This window comes from Choloepus didactylus, chromosome 3 (assembly GCF_015220235.1).
Source record: "Choloepus didactylus isolate mChoDid1 chromosome 3, mChoDid1.pri, whole genome shotgun sequence".
Lineage (NCBI taxonomy): Eukaryota > Metazoa > Chordata > Mammalia > Pilosa > Megalonychidae > Choloepus > Choloepus didactylus.
Window position 1 is genome coordinate 20,939,422 of NC_051309.1, and position 22,018 is coordinate 20,961,439.

A 22,018-nucleotide genomic window follows, 5' to 3' on the forward strand; every position below is an offset into this window, starting at 1 on the left:
GGCATGCATGCATGTAAGATTGTTTATGCATATAAATTTCCAATAATCCGTACAATAGCTAAGAAGCTCAGTGGCACAGTCTTTTTTGAATATTACCTATCATCTCCTAGACCCCAAGCAATGATAAAATGAAGTATTTCCTCCTTTATTGTTTCTGGAATTTATGTATTTTCTTACTGATATTTTTATCAGCTCACATCGCAGTGGTCACTTCATTTGCTTGCTTTCGGTTTCTGAATCTGACCTTCTTGAGAGCAGACACTGGGATATTTTTATCTTTTCTTTTTTTTAATTCTAGGAATAAGCAGTTTGTTCAGCCACACTGCCCTCAATAAATAATTCCTGAAGTGAACTGAGTTGAACTAATGGAAGTGAAGGAAAGTAACATGTGTGAGTGCTTTTGTGAATAAGATGTGGCTAGACACTTCACACCTTCACAGAGAATACACGGGGTCATCCTCTCCTCACAGTAACCCTGACAGAGCAGTGCTTGCCACTTTTTCTCACTGTTCTACTTGAGAAAACATAATTGAAAGGATCTCAGTAACTTGACCAAGATCACGTGGTCATGTAGTTATTGTGGGGTGGGACCAAGGATTCCTATCCCAACCTGTTTCCGGGCTTTTCCCACCACCACTCTCCAGTGTTACACTTCAGGCATCTAGAGGTGTTTTCACACTGTTGTGGTTATCCCTGTTCAGATGTGACCAAGCACTTGGGGTATCACAAAACAAGGATTATCAGCTCAGTGGTCCTTCTCACAAAAGACACACAGAGAGCTGCTCTTTTATTATTTGTTGCCATAGATACTATTCTTAGACACGTGTTGTGTATCTCCTCCTTGAATGTACTTAATGGGAGTATTTATTGGTAACCTAAAAGATGACTTAAATATCATTTGTAAAGATTGATGCTGATATGAAGCAATGTTTTACATACGATTTTGGAGAGAAGAAAGACAAAGGATAATGGTGTTTTTCTTTCTTTTCTTGTTTTCTTTTTCCCTTTTTACCTTGTGAATTCTCTATTATTTCAAGATTAATACCCTAGTTAAAAGATTTCATCTTAGGTGGAGTTTCAAAAATGGGCCTCTTATCTAACTCTCTTCTCTGTCCAGAGAATTGTATTATTCTTAGCTTTAATGATGCATCCCGTTTTTCATTTCCTGTCATCATTTACTACTTCCAACTGGATGTTAAGTACCCAAAAGCCACATTTATAAGCTAAACACAAGCTAGAAAGTATCATTTATTAGAGGTGTTCCAATGGGCAGGGTTACTTACATGGGGTTCAAGTACCATTGCATTGCAATGACCTAGCAGACTTGTTAGAAATACAGATTCCTGGACCTTCCTCCAGAAATTTAGCCTCAGGATTTCTGTGATTGAGCTCAGAAGTCTGTTTTTAAAACAACCTCCCCAGATGATTATTATGAATGAATCTCAAGCCATACTTTGAAATCACAATTGTAGGGTGACTGAACCATAAAGCCAGGAGCCAGTTTTGGCTCCTGTAAGTGTGAGGCAGCAGTGGTTAAGAGCTTTGGAGAACATCAGGGCCAAATTCGAATCCCAGCTCCACTACCTCCAGCTGCACGACTCAGGTGAATTACTTAATCTCTGATATCTCAGTTTCTCGTTTTCCAAATAGTAATAAAAAAATTTTATCTTCATGGGATTATAGCAACAATTAAATAAATCAAAGTGTGTGGCCTGGCAGTTAGCAGACGCTCAGTACATAATAGTTTGTATATTATCTTATTCCATCAATTCTAAGGCACATACTTTTTCACACTTAAATTTCCATGGAGTCTTTCAATTGTTGCCAACAGGTTGCATGAAGACCTTCTGGTGACACTTTCTATTAAGAGCAAGGAATTACTGATACCAAAGTATATTAGAGATAAGAAGAAAAGCGGATAGCTATTATTCCTATTCACAGAAGCTTTAGCTGCCAAGTGCTAAAAGTTTCTCAGGTTTTCCATGACAAAAGAATTTTCAGTGGAAGAAAAACTCCAGCAATCCCTGAAAAGGGCTCATTTATATATCTGACAAGGAATGGTTGAAACACCTACTTTACCCAGGGTTATATTAAGACCTTGAAGAGAAATGATAAATATAGAAAAGACAGTCCTGCTCATTATAAGGCAGCAGTTACATTGGTGTTAAGAACATACTGTAAAAAAGTAACAACCAGAGAAATATCACAAAGAAATAATTACCTCAGATTTCACTCTGTGAATAAATACTTTTGAATACATGAATGAGTGAATAGGTAGAGGCTAAGGAAAGCACACAGCTGATTTTCCCACTCTCAAATGTTGAATTATCGAGTACACTGAGCTTCCGTTCTTGGGGAAAATAACCTGCAAATTTGACATTTCTCGAAACATACTACCTGAAAAGAGATTTATATATGCAGTGTGTAGTTCGGTTCTCACCATGGTGCAAAGACTCATTAATCTGTATTTCTCCCTCTGATCTCTTTATTGAGCTCTAGTCTCATAACTCCAGTGTTTGATGAGGCACTTACATTTGCCTCGCCTCCTGTTGTCTTGATACCAATATGTCTAAAAGTTCCCTAAGAAATCCCATTTTCTTCCCTGATTTCACCCATTTTTTCTTATATTAGGCCTCAGAGCACAGATTTAGACTTAACAGCTTTCTCCCTTGTCCATATATATCCACCAAGTCACACATTTTGTAAATTTCTTCTTCAGACTTTTTTCTTACCCTGCCTGACTTACACAAACTTTTCCTGAAGGCCTATCCTATGCCAGGGATTTTGTAGGAACAAGATGAACCAAAACCCCTGCCTTCATTTGGCATATTGTGTAGCAGGAGACACAATTATCTAAGAAAGAAATTCAATAAAAAGTATTGAAGTGTGTGCAAGTTGCTATAGGAGCGCAGAAGAAGGAGTAACTGATTCCCCACTAATGAAAATAATTATGTGATGATTTTTGATACTTCATGCTATAAGTACTCATTTTTAAATAACAATATTATAATTTTTACCAGGCAAAACAATTCTAAGAGATATTTATTATCTCATAGATGACCAAATGGAGGCCCAGAGAGGCTAAGTGTCTTACACAGCATCACTTAGTTGATAGGTTACAGAGATCTTAACACTAGGCTCAGCTGAGTAGTTGGAGAAAACTATGTTGAAGGAAGTACAATTGGATCTGGATCTTGAAGAAAGTTTAACTCTATCTGCTGATGAAACGGATGAGGTACTTTAGGCAAAAAGAAAATGTGCAAATACCTAGAGAATTTGAAGAAGTTTTATAAAAGGTGAATTAAGATTAAGGGATTCATGAGTGAGGAGCTCAAGTGGAAAAAGAGGCACAGAAAGTATCAAAGAGGGCCCGAAAGTGAGACGATGCTTGGAGTTTTCATGGACCTGCAAGGAAGCCAGTGTGGCTTGAGCAGAATCCTAAGGAGAAGAGTAGAAGGGCCTGTGATCTAAAAGGAGGTATAGAACAGCTTGTTTGGGGGACCTGTAGGTCTTTGTGAGATTTTGGTCTTCCCCTTGAAGTGAGATTGGACATCATTGAAGAGTTTTGAGCAGAAGTGAGGCAAGATCAGCCCATAGAAAGGCAAGAATGGAAGGAGAGAAATAGTTTGGAGGCTAGTGTAATAACCCAGCCAAGAAGGGATGGTGGCATTGGTCAGGGTACTAAAAGTGCCAGTAGGTCAGTTTCTGGAAATATCTTGAAGAAAGATTTGAGTAGACTTGCTGGTGGATTGGATTTGAGGTGTGAAAACATATCATCAAGGAGGATCCCAAAGATTTTCATCTAAGCAACTGGAAGTATCGTTTCCCCTTAACTGAGATGGAGAAGACTTTGGGAGGAGCAGGTCAACAAGATTTTAGTTTTTGGAAACATAACTCAGATGTCAGTATGGAGGATGCATTCCAGGGATCATAAATCAAGGCAGAGAGATCAGCAGAGAGCTTTTTTGACCATCATGAAAGCGAGGTGTGCAGTGGCAGTGAAGAGTGGGAGGAATGACTTGATTGGAGACTGCTGAGAGAGCTTTGGGGATCACCTGGATGTAGTAGAGCGGGGATGAACTAAGATGGGGACCTCCACGGTACCCTGACTGTTGACCACTAAGCAATTTCTCAGGCCTCATCCTGGGAGGCCTGTATCCTCCTAATTATGCAAGTTCCAAAGGTATAAAGCCCCTCCTGTTTAAATGACTTCTGTTCACCCTGATTCATATCTTTCCTATCAAGATTGCTTTCAGAATGAGGTAGAGTTTATGGCCCTTCTCATTACCTTGTCATCTCAGAAAATGAGTAAGCCAAGCTTTCAAGTTTAAGGTGTTAATTATTTCAATTTCTGTTGAAAAATGCACAGCACAGCAAATTTCATATTTTCATGCCTGAACATTTACAACAACCTAACAAGACTGACCTAGTCTCCTTGTGCTCAGTCCCAGCTCCTCAGTATCTTGTGTATCATCCCCATACTTGTCTTCTCCAAACACTTCCCCCATTTAGCTATTCCCTTACTCTGAAAACTTCAGTGGTTCCAAACATTCCTCAAGATGACAATCACCTTAACTTGCACTGAAAACCCTAATTTGGAGCCAAGCCTAACTCCCAACTTTATTGTTTAATGTTCTCCAAAAATAGTTGCCTAGTTCACTGCAGAGCCACTGTCTCCAGCACTCTGTCTGGCACTGCTTCTCTGCCCATTGTCTCTGCCGACTCCAAAATTCAATTTCCAGATTAATCTTCCTAAAAATCAACCCCAATCAAGCCATTTCCTTACTCAGAAACAATTTTTTACTCTATTGCCTAGTGATGTAATTACAAACTCCTTCCTTGGCAGCTCCATCCAGCAAATGCAGTGGTTGTGACTCATTTTTCTTGTTCCACACAGTTCACAGAACAATACACTCCCTTTAACATCTCACGTTGCCTATTATGATCCTTAAGGAATAGGGAGATACAGTTGGGAGCACACAGCAGAAGCATCAAATAGGATAATTTTTATATATTTACCCAACATTTCTATAGTGCTTACTCTTACTATATGCCCTGTATTTTTGAATATTTTAAAGGTAGGAACTCACTGAATCCATCTATTGATAATATATTCTTTCTAAAGAACGAATTATTACGTAAAGTAGGTAGTAGGCATTATTGTTATTCGTTTTATAGATAAAGAAACTGAAACACAGACAATGAACAATGTGCCCTAGGTGACCTGGCTAATAAATGGCAGAGCTAGAATTCAGTCTCAGACACTCTAGGTCCAGTGTCTGCCTCTCTCCTGGTCTCCTACACCCACCCACCACCTATCACCACCCCCTCGCCCAACAGGAAGCTGAGACTTACGGAGCTAAATGACCTTCTTCTTTGATCTCTTAGATCACCTCTCTCAGATACTACTCATGTTTTACTGGCCATGTACTATATTCATTATCATCAAACTGTTAGTGTGTGTTATATCATACTATGTTTATCAAATTAGACTGAAAGCTTCCAAAACCAAACTTATGAGTGGTACCGCAAATCATTCTTCCAATTTCCCAATTTTATTAATGGTCCCTCTATTCAAAGTTCAAAGTGATCTCTGTCTCCTCTCTTGTTCCTTACCTATGCCATCTCCATGTGCAATCCATTACAGAGTTTTGGCTCTTTATGTGCCCCTGATGTCACTCTTAATCTTCATACCTTTTTCTCTTTATACTGTGGGAGATATCTCAGAGACTAACTAGCCCAGGATAAGCAAGCAATATATTGATGGTTGCCATATTGCTTAAAATTCTCACTACCCTTTCCCTAGCTGTAGTAGAAGTCTTGTATCTGGTCTTCCAGACTTGGATCTTTGACCCCATATAATCATCCTCAATCTTATTTCCAATTAAATCCATCTAAGGAAGAGCCTTTGCCTTGCTTCCATTCACTGCCCTCCCCTCCGTGCCATTGTCCATTGAAATAACAACACATTTCTCAATTGACACTAAATGTTTACTCAACATACCCTTATCCTCGCTTATGCCATTAATTTCACTAGAGGTGCTGCTCCTCACTGTCCTCTGCCTGTCATCCAAAGCCCATTTCAAATTTTACATCTTTACTCACATTGCCTTTAAACAAATGAAAAACCTCTTCTTGATTTTTTGACTCAATAATTTGTTTGAATCTCTTGTATTTGGTCTTCTGTTTGACTACTCACCTCATCCTCTTTACTGGATTTGGAAATTCCCAAAGCCTGGAAATTGACCTTACCCAACTACATTTGGTAGATGTTAAATAAATACATGTTGGATTGAAGTAGCTGCTATACTTCGCATGATTATATGTAGACAATATAAATCATTGTTCAAACACAGTCTAACCCATCATTTTGAAAATGACATAAGTCAGGGGCTAGGATGAAATAAGAAAAAGCCTTCTAAATTCTGGGCCATAGGAAGGACATATTGAGATTGATAAGTAGCCCCTGGCATTGTCTTTAGAAATCCCCAAATCTTGACTCAAGTATTTACCTGCGTTTTCTATGCATTTACTTTAAAAATTTGTCCCATTGTTTATCACTAACATCTGACATCTCTGAAGCTCATTTCTTCTACGTAAAACCAGGATAATAAGGCCTACTTTACAAGATGGTTTTGAGGATTAAAGGAAATATAGATTAAATGGGATAGTATATTCTTTCTAAAAACTGAATTATTATGTAAAGTAGGTAGTGAAAACCTTCCTCCTATCCTGGGGGAACACGGTCCATTTAATGAATGAGTCTGGAACCCATAACTACCGGCTGGGCACCAGAGCAGAGACCCCGCCCCATAGTTGGGTGCATTCTAGTTAGAGGGGAGGCCCACCTGTCAGCCACTAAACTTAGGGGAATAAAGAGGATCTGAGTTTGGAGGCTGCTCACTCTAAAGTAGAGATTAGTAAGTATTAGCTTCAGAAAGTTGTTCAAACCCCTTGTATTCTGCCTAAGGTAATCAGAAGGACTGAAATCAAATTCAAAAGGAGCCCTGTTCTGACTGCGTGTTTCAGTGCTCTTCATTGACTAAACTGAGCTCCCTTCCATCCTACCCTGTGTTTGAGAACATGATCTTAGGATAAAATTGGGTCTAGGCACTGAGCAGAACTGAGACTGCAGATGCAGAATGAAGCGGCCCCAGCTATCCAGATGGGAAGACTTACAGAGCCTAAGAAGCAGGCAAATCTGACGCAAACCTCTTTTTGCCGTTTGCATTCAATTACTTATTCTGTGAATCCAGCTTTTGTCTTCAGAGAGGTATAAAAATACTAAGTGATTATTAAACTGATGAGCAAGGAATCAACAAAAAAAAATACTACTATTGGTTTAAAGAGGGCATTACAGATTCAAATTTGCTTGAATTTGATCTTTTCTTCCTCCTCATTTCTTAGTAATTTCTGATTTTCCTCTCTCCAATTGCATAGTCTTCTGTTGCTCAGTAGCATCCTTGAACAGTTTCTGTCATCATGGTTTTTAAATATATCTTGCTAAGGATTCTTAACTAAGTGTAATTAAACAAAGGAAAGAAATCTGTCTGAATCAATGACAAGTCAGAGAAATAAGCGATTTTTAAGGAGATGAAATTTTATTACTCATAGGGATATACTGAAACTATTGAAAGCAGTAACGGAGCTGCATGGCTTAGGAAATGGATGTCTACGTTAACTCCTAGAGAAGCATATATTGTAGAATTTACTGTTTGAAATAAAAAAAAAATATATATATATATATGTATGTATATTGCCAAAGACCTTCCACTCTTGAAACAGACTAACATTTATTTCTTTACAAATTGCTTAGCAAACTTTTTTTTTTTTTTAATGTCATGAATATTGAGATACAAATGCAAATCTCAGTTGTTTAAAACTTGGTGTTAATGAGGTCAAGACCACACAGTAAATCTCTGTATGGGCCAATTATCTCTCTACTGCATAGCCACAAATGTGTGAACACAAGCTCTGGTCAGAAGCAGCCTGGGGGGAGATGATGTGGACTTACCCATTCCAAAATACTTCCACATAATTGGAAAATGGCACGAGTTTCACCTGCTATGCAACTGTGGTTAATAGTTTCATCTTTCTTTGTGAAGCATCAGTTATATTTGAATTTCAGACATAATTTGAGGTTCATCATCATTACTTTGATAATATATTTTTTTGATATTTCAGCTTTTGTCTATGTGGTAGTGGTACTTAAAATTAGATGAGCATTTTCTCTTTTCAACTGATCATTTCTTGCATGGGCATTTATATCCTATTTGCTAAGGCTAATACTACTATGTGAGCTCATGGAATTGCATCTGAACTCTTTTAGAGAAAAATAATGACCCGTTTCACGAGATGAGTGAGTGATTTTTACAAACTTCTTATCCAACTTGAAGAGTTCTTTTTTCATTGATTAAAATGTATTTCTCAATTATATTAGAATGCAAATAGAGACATTCTGTGTTTATCGTTATAATCGAATTATTTAAAGAAGGTTTTAAGTCAGTATGGTGTTAATATTTCATGCAGAATCTGTTGGTTTTATTGTTGGGCCGGTACTGCCATGCTCCATTTTCAAGATTACTTAAAGTGAGATGAAAATTTAATGAGGTTACACAGGTTTTATCAGTTTTTACTCACTCTTTCCTAGGAAGTTAAAGTGGACTGCTTCTCTGTATACTTCATCAGTTATGTCAGGAAGGTTGGAGAAATATCATGTAATAAAACTTTTAAAACCCCTTGAAATTGAGTTATGGACAATTTACTATTTGTTTTAAAGATGTATTTTATTACACAGGATCGGATCAACTCTTAAATTTAAAAGAAACATTTTGTATTTTACTACAGAATTAAATATCTGGAAAAGTACTTCAAAAAACCTTCTAGTCCAACCTTTTAGTTTATTTTAGAATTATAAAATATTTTATTAGAAATTGCATTTAATGCTTTAGATTTAATTGTGATCTTTTTAGATTTTCTGTAGTGTCTTATCACTTCTTAAACACAATGCTTACAATAATTTTGAAGTAATATTTTGTACTTTTTTCTTTTTTATTGTTTTAGTGATCTCAGTGAAAATCAAATCCAGGCAATTCCAAGGAAGGCTTTCCGTGGGGCAGTTGACATTAAAAATCTGTGAGTATTATTTCAAAAAACAATTTTGCATTTGTATTTTTAAAGTTATCATCTTTTTGTATGGTCAACTTATTTTAAATTTAATATCAGAAAAAAAAAAATGGTGAAAGCCCAGTGCATTTTTGAGCATTGTAACAATACATTTTAAATTGTTTTCACAAGTTATTTGTAGAGATTCTCATTTAGAAGATGTCTTGAAACTGAAGTTGTTATAAAACTTATTCTTCAAACCTTGTGATTAATCTTATGAAATCTAAAGAAATTATTTGTTTAAAAAGTACTTAAAATGTATTTGCTTCCCTTTATCTGTCAGCTCGCTTCAGTAACTCCCTTTTCAGTTGCTATAGGTGTTTATTAGAAATGTGGAATATGAACTAATTTTTTCTAGAAAGAGTAGATGATATTTTCATGTTCAGGATACCCGTAGCCTGCAGCTTTTAGATGCCATTTTCGTTAAATGCTGGAAGTTTGAGAATGAGTCCACTAAATTGTATTTATACTTTTATGTGACTATGTTTCTTACATCTTTTTCCTCATGTCTCTTCAGGAGAGGATATATGTGTAGCCTCCTTAAAAATAATAAAAAAGAAAACTTTCTGTGTTTTTTTCCTTGATAAATGTTTAATCTGGTGTCCAGTGGATAAATGTATTTTTAAGTGCCTATCTTTGGTGCATATCGCATTTAAGATCCCAGTGACAATCTGAATATTGTAAATACATATTTCAATAAACTTTAAAATATTGTATTAGCCTTTGAATATTTTGATTGACTGTGAATGCTGGTACAAAAAATATTTTCCTTAGCTTTTACATTGGTTTGGAATGCAGAGGAAAAATGCCCCTTGGTGCTGAGATTAACTATCAGGAATTCAATATTTCTTAGCTAGTAATAAGCAAGGCAGGCAGTTTTTCAAGAATGAACTTACAGTCAAAATTCTCCATGGTGGGCTCTAACCCTATTTTTTCCACTATTGAAAGTGAGACAAATGTTTTTCCTTGTCAAAGAAGACAACTGTTTATAAAAACATGGTTTCTGGCCTCTATGTTGTCTTCTCAAGTGTCAGTGCTTTTTGTTTCAGATTTGTACTTTATAAACATATAGTTAGATGCAGAAGATTTGTAGGCTTCAAAGTGTGATTGTGTAGAGGCATTAAAATTATGGCTGTGGGTTTTTATTAGTGCTCACATGTTAAATGGATAGTGTTATCTGTTTAATTAGGGTTTGGAGAAGTCTTCAGGTAGCCTCAGTCAAATAAGGTGTTCAGAAGTATCTCTGTATGTCACAGCCGGTCAGACACTGGAAGGATTCTATGCAGCACCTCCTCAAGTTGCCTAAATTTCATTGTAGAAGTATAGTGGTGTCTACAATTGACCACCCTTTGGGAAACCCATTTACAATGTTATATAGGATTAAACTCTAAATCCTTAAAACAGGTGGCTTAATCTTCTTAGCAAAGATATTCAGGGAATCCAAATCTGTATGTTTCCCTTGGCCAATATTCAAGAATACATTTGGGGAGGGGAAAATCAGTAGTGGTGAGATTCTCCCTTATGTGATCTTCACTTATCTTTTTAAAAATGTGATTTTAAAAGCATAGAGATGAAAGGAAAAATGAGATTCTGGTCAGTATGCTATAAGGAGGGCAATGCTGATTTAGCAGAATTTGTTTTTTGCCTTTTTTCCCCATGTGCATGATATTTTCTCCCTAACCTTAAGGCAGTTATTATGTATTCAGTGAGATGCCTTTCGGATTGGAGTGGCAGAATCTTTTGCTTTTTCTTGGATTTGTAGACATGAGCAAGTCAGTAAACTTCATTGAGCCTTAGTTTCTACTTCTATAAAATGAAAATAATAGCATCTTGGGTTTGCTGTGGTTATAATGGGAAGTAAGTTATGTGAAAAATGTTTTAAAACAATAATATTTTATGAAAATATCACATTTTTCATTTGCAAGTATTCATTAATCATCTGCTAGAAACCAGCCCTGTAAAAAGTATTGTAAGAAGACAGGAAAGTGGGACATGAAGTAATTTTCAAAATTTTGAGTGGATAAGGCTATCTTGTTGTGGGTCAATTAAACATGGAACTACAAAATGGAAAAAGAGAATATACCAGAAAGTGCCAAATTAATATACACAAGACCCCGATTTATACGTAAGACATTAAGTGTATAAGTGCTGAGGAGAGAAAGAGATTAAAGTGTCGGTGGAATGTATCAGGGAACTTTGGGGGAAAGAGTCCAAGAAAGAAAATATGAAGCAGTGCTCAAGGAGGTTGGTTTGTATTGCATATTGGTGAATAGAAGTAGGTAAGAATGGAAGGGATGAAACAGAATGCACTAAGGAGGATAGACGAGGCTGGAATTCAGGGTTTAATTAGACTAGGGGATTAAAACAAAAGTGCAGTAGATAGGTGTGTGTGTGTGCACGTGTGCGCGTGTGCCTGTGTAATACAAAGAATTGAAGGTGTCCACTCTGCAAGCAGAAACAGTACTAATTCTGAAGCACAGCAGTGGTAAGGAGCACAGATATCTGAATATAGGCCACGCTAAATAGGGTGGCATCCAAGCTATTTCAGCTGTTGGAAGTTCGTGCTCCTCTGGAAGTAAAGGGGTTTAGTAAAGGGGGTAAAGGACATTGAATGACAATGGTTGATAAAACAATTTATTCCCACCATTCTTACTGCCATCCCTGTTCAAACAACTCTTGGGATTTTTATGATGTTAATTTTATCACTATGAGTTAAGAAAGATGTATGGTAAAAAATATTAAACTTGGGTGGAGGTGAGGCTTCATTTATATGATTACTGAACAGGCGACCGTAAGGTATCGAGTAATGATTCAGTAAAAGCCCATTGATACTAAGATTTTTAATATCCCTGTGTGGAGAGGTACAGTGTTTTTTTTTCCTATTTATTGATCCAGTGTCTGTACTTAAGAGTTGGACAATCCTGCATGGTGCCATGATGGCTGCTGTTCAGACTCATTTAGAGAGTAAAAGTGAAAAAAGAAAATGGGACCAAACGTGCATCTGTTTTAGTTACATCAAGACTGCATTTTATATCTCACTATCTAAAAGCCTAGTCTGATGCATTGCAATCTGTTTATTGGATTTACCACATTTAGACCCTATTTAGAGAAAATTCCAGTTATCAGAAGATTTTCACTGGAAGCATTTGCTTTAATCTTGTGGAATGTCTTAATAGGCTCCAGGCAGCATCCTGACAATATGAAATTGATGCTGTGGAAATTTTGCAAATTAGCAGATCTCATTCCCCTTCCTCCAGGCAAGCCACACTAAAACTATTTTAGACAGATGGACATTTATCTTGTTCTTAACTGTCTCCAGGGATGATTTTCCATAACTTTTTTGGTTATCGCTATTAATTTCTTCACTTGATTAAAATACTTTATAATTTAAGTTGTTACCTAATTTTCTCCACCTGCTACTTAAATCATTTTCCCTTTCTGATAATTAAATAGGTGAGATATAAGAATAAAATGATCATGTTAAAATATCACACAGCGTTTCCATCTGTGTTTTTAATCTGCCAAAACACATGTTAATTAAAGTGCTTATATTTACAAACTTACGCCCCACTAAAATGATAACTGGTATTTGTAGAACTTTTCTTTATAAACTTTGTATATATATTTAATGAATTTAATTATGATACAATAAAGCCATTGCTACCACCTGATCAAATCTTGAACAAAGGCATGTTATATTTTGCACTGTTTTGTTTTCAAGTCTCTATTATGTATTTCCATTTAACTGAATAATTTAGGAGAATATGCAAATTAAATATTGCTAAGTTGCTGAGTTTTGCAAACAATTCTCTAAGCACATACATTATGAGAATAAAAATGTTCAAAAAGTTTGTTGTTTTTATGAGACAATATGCCAAGTTATAGTTACCCCAGGATTTAAGGCCAAAAAGTACAAATATATAAACTTAAAAAGCAAATATAATGCTAGTTGCTATTTACATCACAAAAGGAAACTTTGACTTATTTTACCATTAGTTTCTTTAGTTAGTGAGTTCAACATGAATACTTAAAATAATTAATTTTCAAAAAGAATTGTTTTCAATGTACTGTATAAAGTAAAGCACATCTGCTTTTATTCTTTCATCTTACAGTACATCCTCAAAAGAAACTCTATATTCCAGTCAGACATTACTATTTACTGTCCATAAATATATCCCTTTCCCACTCGCTCACATTTTCCCAATTCCATTAACCCATATCTGTTATGAGTCTTAACCTTCCTTTGCCAGGAAAACTGCCTCTTGGTGAAGAATGGATTCGGGGAAAAACTTTTTCTATTTTATTTATATGTTTTTCATATACATTAATTTGTAAACAAGGGTTTGAATCACAAGGTAATTCAGCATGATCTTCTTTGGCAAGTAAATTGTGATATCATTGAGAAATATATATATATATGAATTTTTAGGAAACATATCAAAATCTAGTTTGGAAGAAAATGATTACTAATGGAAATGAGGATATGGCAAACAAGAGAGAGAGAGAGTTCATCTAAATTTTGTTACACAGCTATTTACATTATTTTAAAATTTTGTTTTTTTGGAACTCTGTCATCTTCAATATGTTTTATTGATGGTTCAACCAAAACCAATAAAGATAAATCTCACAGCTCTATTCTGTATACACAAAAATACATTTTACTATTTACAATTTTTTATACTTCTCTAGTTTTAAATATCTTTTGGTTTCCCTTACTCTATACATACTTCATAATGATAAGATAGCAAGGATTGCTAACATCCTGTAGAATTAATATATTATAATCAGAGAAAAGAGTTTATTATGTCATTACCATGTAAATGTAATATTTCATTGAGCTTTGTCATATGAATTGTCATAAGTGCAGAATGTCTACTGATTTATCATAAAAATGAAATCTTTTGATACCGAATTTGAAATTATAGCTGTTAGTGTCCCAAGCTCCTGCCTAGAGTGTTTTCGGTAAACTTGAGGCTGAAGAGACTCAGAAAAAAAGGTTGTTTCCACACTCATGGAGCCTGCTTTCCTGAGACTTACATTAAATTCTACAGGGCTTCAGTGAGGCATAAACCTTCTGAACAAACCTGAGTAGAGAGGGCTGTTCATTTAGTAGATGATAAAAGGAGAATCTCATATTAAGAGGATCAGACCTCCACTTAACATCCAGAATTCTGCCTATGGATGTCAGGGATTAACAGAGCTTGTCTTGGGTATGTAAATGTGAAAAAAAAAAAAAAAAAAAAAAAAAAAAAAATCAGGAACCTCAGCACACTCTGAGCTGTACCTTGGGAACTGTCCATGGTCCTTCAATTTTCCCTGGTATGCTCTAATTCTAAAAACATGCTGAATGATGAACCTCTCCAATCACTGTGTAAAAATTTGCCACCATTAACCTCTCCACCTTTGCATTTTGCTTTGTCATTGCCTGGTTCAAAACATTTAGTTAGGTAAAAAACACTTTGCTACAGGTACTATGGCAAAGCCCTGGAAATATAGCAGAATTAAAAGGTAGGTCCAGCCCTGAGGGAGCAATGTCTTTTTTTTAAAGGCCAGCCTCTTTAGGTATTCTGACCAGTTCTAACATTCTGAGTTCAACCCAGGGTTCCAGACCTCTCTTCTGCTTCATCTGCATACAAGCTCTCTGTTCAAGCCAGAATGGCTTCTCTCCTGCAAACATTTATTCTGAACATTACTGTGCCTCTTCTCACAACTGTACTTTGACACATTACTTCCTGTCTAACTGGATTATACCCACCACTTAAGGATCAGTTTTCTTCTTCCCTCACATGTGAATACTTCTGCCTAGGATAATCTCTCCTTTTTATGAAATTCTTTAGCACTACTTATCTTCTGGCTTCTTCTTTGAAACTTAGCCATCAGAGATTTAGCGGCAGCCCCAACTTGAAGAATGTAAAGCTCCTGAAGCCATTTTCCAAGCCATTTATGTACTGAGTGAAGTTATTGGCAAAGCATAATATAATTTGAAATTTTTATTCAACTTCTATTTACATTACTAGACCTCTGTTAGCCTCCTTTGCTCATCTCTAAAATCAGGGTGATTTTACCTTTCTGACTTATTGTAAGAATTAATGAGATATCTATATATACAGAATCTGCCATATATTCTGAGTTCAATAAATATTAGCAATTATTGCCAGTGTCAGTTTCTATCTCCTTTTCTTAATTTACTTAGAATTACCAGAACACTCAAGGTCAACCTTGTTGTCTTTCCACCAATTTCTTTTACCATCTTTCTTAGAGCTACTTTTTGATTTTTTCCAATGCATTGTCAAAAGGATATAACTTTATAACATAAACAGAGTATTCCAGTAAAAACTGAGATTCTTTATTCCTATGGACAAAATAAAGTACTACCTGAAAGACTGTAAAAGGGTTAAAGTATTAAATAATGTAAATCATGTTTGGTTCCTCAGAACCATCCTTTCCTCAGTTGTTTTCTCCACTAATGCCCAGGTGAAATATTGATATGCTATGGTTGCGGAAACTTCTGTTTAGGATATTCATTACTATGGAACACTTTGTATTGTTCTTATATTCTCTATATATTGCAATTTAAATCTTGGGCTATTACTTAAAATCATTATTGACATTAGATTTATATATTTAGGCACTCATATACTTGAATTTCACACACACAAAGGAAAGAAATAGAAAAGATCATGTCCATGTCCTTGGCAACTTTTTCTCCTTTCTCCTATGTGATTTTAGGTTTTATCTAGTTTCTTTCTGAATAGTGAAATGTTGCCATTCCCTAATATTGATCCTAACCACTTTGATATGTTTTAAGCCAACTGAATTTTTGGAGTTTGCTATCTCTCCAAGAGTAATATGATATGAACTAGGCTTCTAAATAAGAAAAACAAAAACGGGAGCATAGTCATAATAATTTTGTTGAGACAATGAGATCCTGCCTGGCTTAGAAATTATCAAATTTTATGTTCAGTATTGTTTCAGATTTAAGTATATTTCATGGTGTTTTAATTTTTACAAATAAAATTCAGTTAGCAATAAGATCTCATTACTCAGACGCTCCAGTGAAATCTGATTTTGCCAGGGTTAGAGATGAATGCAACTGACATTAATGGCAGCAGGTAAGTCTTAAATGTGTATTTCAAACATAAAATGGTATCCAGATTTTATAAAATGAAAACAGGGAACGCTTGGAGGAAATTTAAAAGTAACAGAATGCAATGATTCCAACTGTGCTTCAGGATGCCAAGTAAGCAAATGTTAACTTTCTTGTCATGCAGTATACCTATTTTTAAAACATATTTAGCAACATTATATATCGTTTCCCACTCCTAGAATAAATCAAATCTAAAACTAGGCTATATTATTTTTAGTGTTAAAGAAAAACAAAATCAGCTTTAGAAATTGCATGTGTGTGAGGCATGCATGGAGTGATATCTCTATTAATAAAAAATAGGTTCCTTTGACATACTGCATTGTCTAAGACTAAACAATCAGTGGTAGGATAAATTATAACAGGTAGTCTAGAGTTATTCTAGGGCATCAGAAAAGAAGTAGTTGCCACTGAAAAGTGAATCAAAAAATGTTGGTGCTTGTTAGAGCTTGAAAATTATTCATTTTCACCTCCTCACTTTCATGAAATTAAAGATAAAGCAGTGCTCCAAACACAAACATGACAATCTGAGACAGGGATGTACTGGATAGAGAGGTGATGTGGAATTTTAACAGAAGCAAGAGGGAGAATAGACAAATCGGTGCTTGAGTAGGGTGGCTACAGGTCTGAAAGAAACCACCGATGGTATTTTACTATTCTTTCTTTCCAGAAAACAAAAAAGCGTTCTAAAACTCTCACTATTGTACCTAAGACATTCATTACCCAGATCTTTCTATTTACCCTTATGACTCACTGAATCATTGCAACAGTTATTTTTGGTGAACTGAAAAAAAGTTCTCTCTTGCTAATTACTTAATTCAGAATAATTCCTTGGCATAATTGGAGATCTCATCAAGACAGGGTCAGTCTGTCACTAAATGCATGGCTGAGAACAAATTCTTTCCTGTTTACAGGAAGCATAAGTGTCCAAGGCTTAAAAGGTAGCAAGAAGGAAGTTGAACAGGGTGGGAGAAACGTGGCACATAAAAATAGTCCAGAAACCCTGAAATAAATTACACTTCTGCATTGTTCTGACACCTTTTGTCTGGAACCATATGTAGACAAATAGAGGTTTGTTTGGAGAGATTTTCTCATGAGCAGTCACACGGAAATCAACACTTTCCATAAACATTCCTTTGAATATAGCAAAATTCACAAATTGATGAAAAAAGTTTCTACTTTGATTTTGATTGTTCTTTAATAGGAGTAACTTCCTCATGAAATACCATCATTCCCAGAAGATACATGAACTGTGTCATTATGGCATTCAGAAAACTTTGAAGAAAAACATCAGCCCTATAAGAGTCAAATGTTCATGATGTTTTAGCAGCTATAATGGCTTAGAATTCTGTTAAGAATCAGACAAAACATGTAGCCCTCTTAGCAATGTGAAAGAGGGGTGAAACTACCAAAGTTTCCAGCAGTGTCTTAACTTTTACTGGTGTGAGGAAAGTAATCTGCTTTGCAGTCCTGGTAGGACGAGATTTGCTTGAGTGCTTTCCGGCATGCTAGAGCTTCCCCTTTGTGTATAGTATGGATGATTTAGAAGAAGCTGTGTCAGCTCTGATTTATACATTGACAGCTAAGGATAATAAGATATGGGCAAACATACAGCTCACCCTTTTACAGATTAACCTGGAGACTGCATTAGGCAGATTTGATAGCATTAAAAGATTTTGCCAATTTGTCTGGAAACAATTTCTCTTTTGTATTGTGTCAAGGGTAGCACTACATGCCATTGTACTAATTTAAATGGCTTTGATAAATTGTTGAAAAGGTTAGAGAATAGTTGTGTGGATATATACTTAGCACTTTGAAATAAAAAGGCTATTAACTTAATTGTTAAATGAATTTAATCTGTAAAAACCACAAATGCTCAAAAATGTAAGTGTTTTCTTGGAACCACAGCAGCTGTATGACATCATGAGGCTTTAAAAGTCTTAGAAAATAAAATTATACTTCTGCATTAGTTCCTAATAAGTAGAAATGCTTTAGGCTATTACAGTAGCATGGATAGTAGCTATTATTTGGGAAAACCCTTAGTTTAGACAATCAATAAAATTTTATCTTCTCTGAGACGCATGTTATTTTTATATTGTGTGTCCTAGATTGTTCCATTTGCATGACATCAAGGTAAGCTTGTGTATGATTGTGTCCCCTAGAGACCTTCTTAAAAATGAGATGTATATTTCATGAGACATTGTCTATATACATAATTTCTACAGTAAGAAATGTGAAGAGGCCCTCTGAAATTCACTAGGTTAAATTATTGCACCTTTTTTTTGCAGTAGTCTTGTGACAGAAACAGCTGTTTTGTAAAGATTTTTAAACATTTCTTTTAGAACAAACCTCAACCATGAATTAGCTCTTTTCGTGAATTCAGAGCTTGAAACGACGACAAGGTTCATTTGTATTATCATCCTAGTCTTACTCTGTACATCTGCATTGCCTCACGATTGCACATAGAGGTGACAAGTCAACTTACTATTTCATGAAACATTTCGTTTCTATTTCAAGTGAAGCATTAAGATACTTTCTTTTGTGGAATAATAATATCTGTAAGCATTAAGCTGCTAGATTTAAACAACAGCTGCTTCACGGTAAAGAAGAAGATAGTACAAATAGGAGTTTGTACTTAGCTGTTCATTTCAACCAAACGGATTCTTTACATGAATAAGGAAATTTTAATCCCCAAAACAAGCAGAAGGAAAAAACAGACATAACCACTTTGGAGCAGCCTTTTTCTTCATCTTTGAATTTAAGCAACCGGGTGCTTAAACTACTAGAGAAGATTCGTTTGTTTGAATTATGCATTATTTAGAATGAGCTGATAGAGCTTTTAAAGCTTTTACCAAAGATGTACGTAATGTTTTAATGATGTTGATGTAGTATGTGTTTCAACGTTTTTTCAACTGAGATTAGCATCTTCAAGAAAATCAAACTTTTTTTATTTATTCCTTAATATTTAAGTGTTTGTTTTCTGAAGAGTGATATCCAGACCATAATTCTAGAAGTTCCTTAACTCAGAAGTATGCTGTCTTTACAGTGCAGAGAATCTGCATGTAATTATAAAGAATGCAAATTATGAGAACGTGTAGTTTAATATAGAACCACTGCTCGCTTTCTAAAGTGTATCCGGGGTTGGAAATGGCAAGGAGATATATGGGAGGTTATTCCACTTCTCCTAATTTGGAGTTCTCGAAGGAAAACTGCTTTTAAAAGAAGAAAACCTAAAAGTAGTTTGCTCTTTCTTGCCAAGGATAGTGAAATTAACATGCAGCTGGGCTTCTCTGATAAATGGATTCTGTTAGGTCACTGAGGGGGTGCATGTGACATTAAGTGATTTACAGTCCTTTACCTTAATGAAATTGTTTCAGCAAGATGACGCTGAAAGCTCTTAATGGATAGCTTTTCTTGATGTAATGAAATTGCATTCCTATGGCATTTAATATAAGGTGCAGTTATTATTTACTGGAGCTTCCCAAGGGCTGCTGTTTGCACAGACAGTTCAGAACAAAAAGAGATTTCAGTAGCAGTGTTCAGGCCAGGATGGCTTGTGGCATTCTTAAACAGATGAGAGTATTTATGAGAGCTTTTCAGATAATGCGGTCAGGGCTTCATGGACCCTTCCGGGGGACTTCTTTTCACCTAACCCTGCTAGTGTCCATCCCTTTTACATATATTCTTCTAATCTGTTTAACAGGCAACTGGATTACAACCAGATCAACTGTATTGAAGATGGAGCATTTAGGGCTCTCCGGGACCTGGAAGTGCTGTAAGTACTCTTACATCTCTTACTCTCTTAACGGGAGCTTTGTGTCTGGGGAGTGCTAACGGGGAAGCTTATCTGCTAGCAGAAAAACCTTGTGTCAAACAGTCTTCTAAAGAGATACCTTAAATAACCTAGGGTAAGTACAGAAGACTCAGACGTGTGTGTGCAAAACCCTGTGTACCATATCTGTATGTTTAAGTAGAATGGTCTATTTGTGAAGGACATGTGAAGGTGCACATATATTGTCTTGTGTTTGTCCTGACAGTAGCTTATTTTCCTTTACAGGGCTTGCGGGAATTCCCAGACTAGCTTAATATTAATATAAAATCAGTTTTGTAGAAACAGTAACAACTTAAATAAACTCATGACATTTGATTGTCAGAATATTCCATTGCTTTGTAACTAATATGTTGACATATTGTGTACTTGTTATGCAATGGAAGGGCATTTTCTCCTTTAAAAAGCCATGTCATTTTTAACCAGGTAACTTAACATTATCTTTCTAAGGTTATTTGTAACCTGCTTTCTAATTTTAATAAGCCGCCCTTTAGGTTCATTTAAAAATCTTTACAATTGATGTTGTAATGCACAACATACAGATTTGAAGTATAACTGGCATCCTCCCTCTTTCCTTACTGGAAAGATACGGCTGAAAATATTGGTTAGAAGTAACCAAGTAGTCTCTACTGGCCTTGACTTAGTAAAATAATTATAATGAAAACTAAAGAGCGTCACTAAGGAATTTTAAGCCGCCTCTACTTTTCTGGAATTTTTTTCAGTCAAAGGTTCATATTGCTTGCTTTTTTAAATATACTTGAAAATTTCCCCCAACAGTAAAATGTTTTTCTGTGTTTTAAACCATCTTTGACAGAACAATTTAGTCAGACATTCAAAACTGAATTAAATGAAAAGAGGTTTTGAATTTTTAGTCCATTTGTTAGAAGTTATCCAGGAATCATGAAATTCTCCTGAGAGAAGATTCCATTGCTTTATAAATTGATTTGTGGAGCAGAATGTGATTTTGAAAAAAAAAAAGTTTAATGTTTCAATGAGAATGGTTTATTTTAGTAATATTTTCTTTATGAATTTGGTTTTAATTGTGCATAAATGAATAGACTAACTAGCTATGTCAATTGCCAAGTTATTAATTATTTTAAAGATGAATATAAGAATGAGTTTTTGAGATAAATTATTATATGATATATGAAAATGTTTATTGTACACTAACCACATGAGAAGTCCTCTTTGTGTCTCTTGATAATAGAATAACTTTTTATCTAAGGAAAAACACCTAAAGTGACACTCATATAACTAATATTTTAGTTATAAGGCCACTATTTAAACTCTGTCCCAGATTCATTTTAAACATACAAAACTTACTGATGCTATTTCAGAGGTAGAATAATTAAGATACAAGTATGATTTCATGGTAGTTGTCTGAAATTTAAAAAAAAGGTAGTCAATGTCACTAAACTTTGTATAAAAAGAGATTGCTGCAAAAGTTATTTAATTGAAAAAAGTGATTGAGCCAAAATAAATAAGTAAATAAAATCATGATTAAATCAGACCTTCAAACTCGGAACGTGAATAATATTAGACAGTTTTATGGAAAATTTGCTGAATATTTTGGCTGAATTAAATCCCACAAAGTACCTTAATATTACATAAAATGGTTTAAATGCTTTTAGATATGGAATCATTGAGCTTATTTATTCCATAAACATTTGAGCACCTCCTCTAGGCCATGCACTGTGCTAAGCACTGAACAACCCTTTACTCACAAACGCAATAACTATGCATTTTCTTATATTTGCTATAAACGGACCTCATTTTTGGAAGCAACAAATTTGTGACAGCACAATAATCTCATATAGTTTGTCATGCTAGCAAAATATCTAAAATACAAAGAGCCACTGTCATGAAAAATACACTAAAAA

General features: G+C 35.2%; 1 protein-coding gene across 2 annotated transcripts in view; it reads left to right on the forward strand.

Annotated features, from left to right (window-relative positions):
* SLIT2 (slit guidance ligand 2) overlaps positions 1-22,018 on the forward strand; it is a 391,304-nt gene that overhangs the window by 229,399 nt on the left and 139,887 nt on the right. For both annotated transcript variants that reach the window (XM_037829492.1, XM_037829493.1), the window contains exons 5-6: positions 9,064-9,135; positions 20,013-20,084. In XM_037829492.1, the coding sequence (XP_037685420.1) occupies positions 9,064-9,135; positions 20,013-20,084 (144 nt within the window). The remainder of the gene's footprint in view (positions 1-9,063; positions 9,136-20,012; positions 20,085-22,018) is intronic.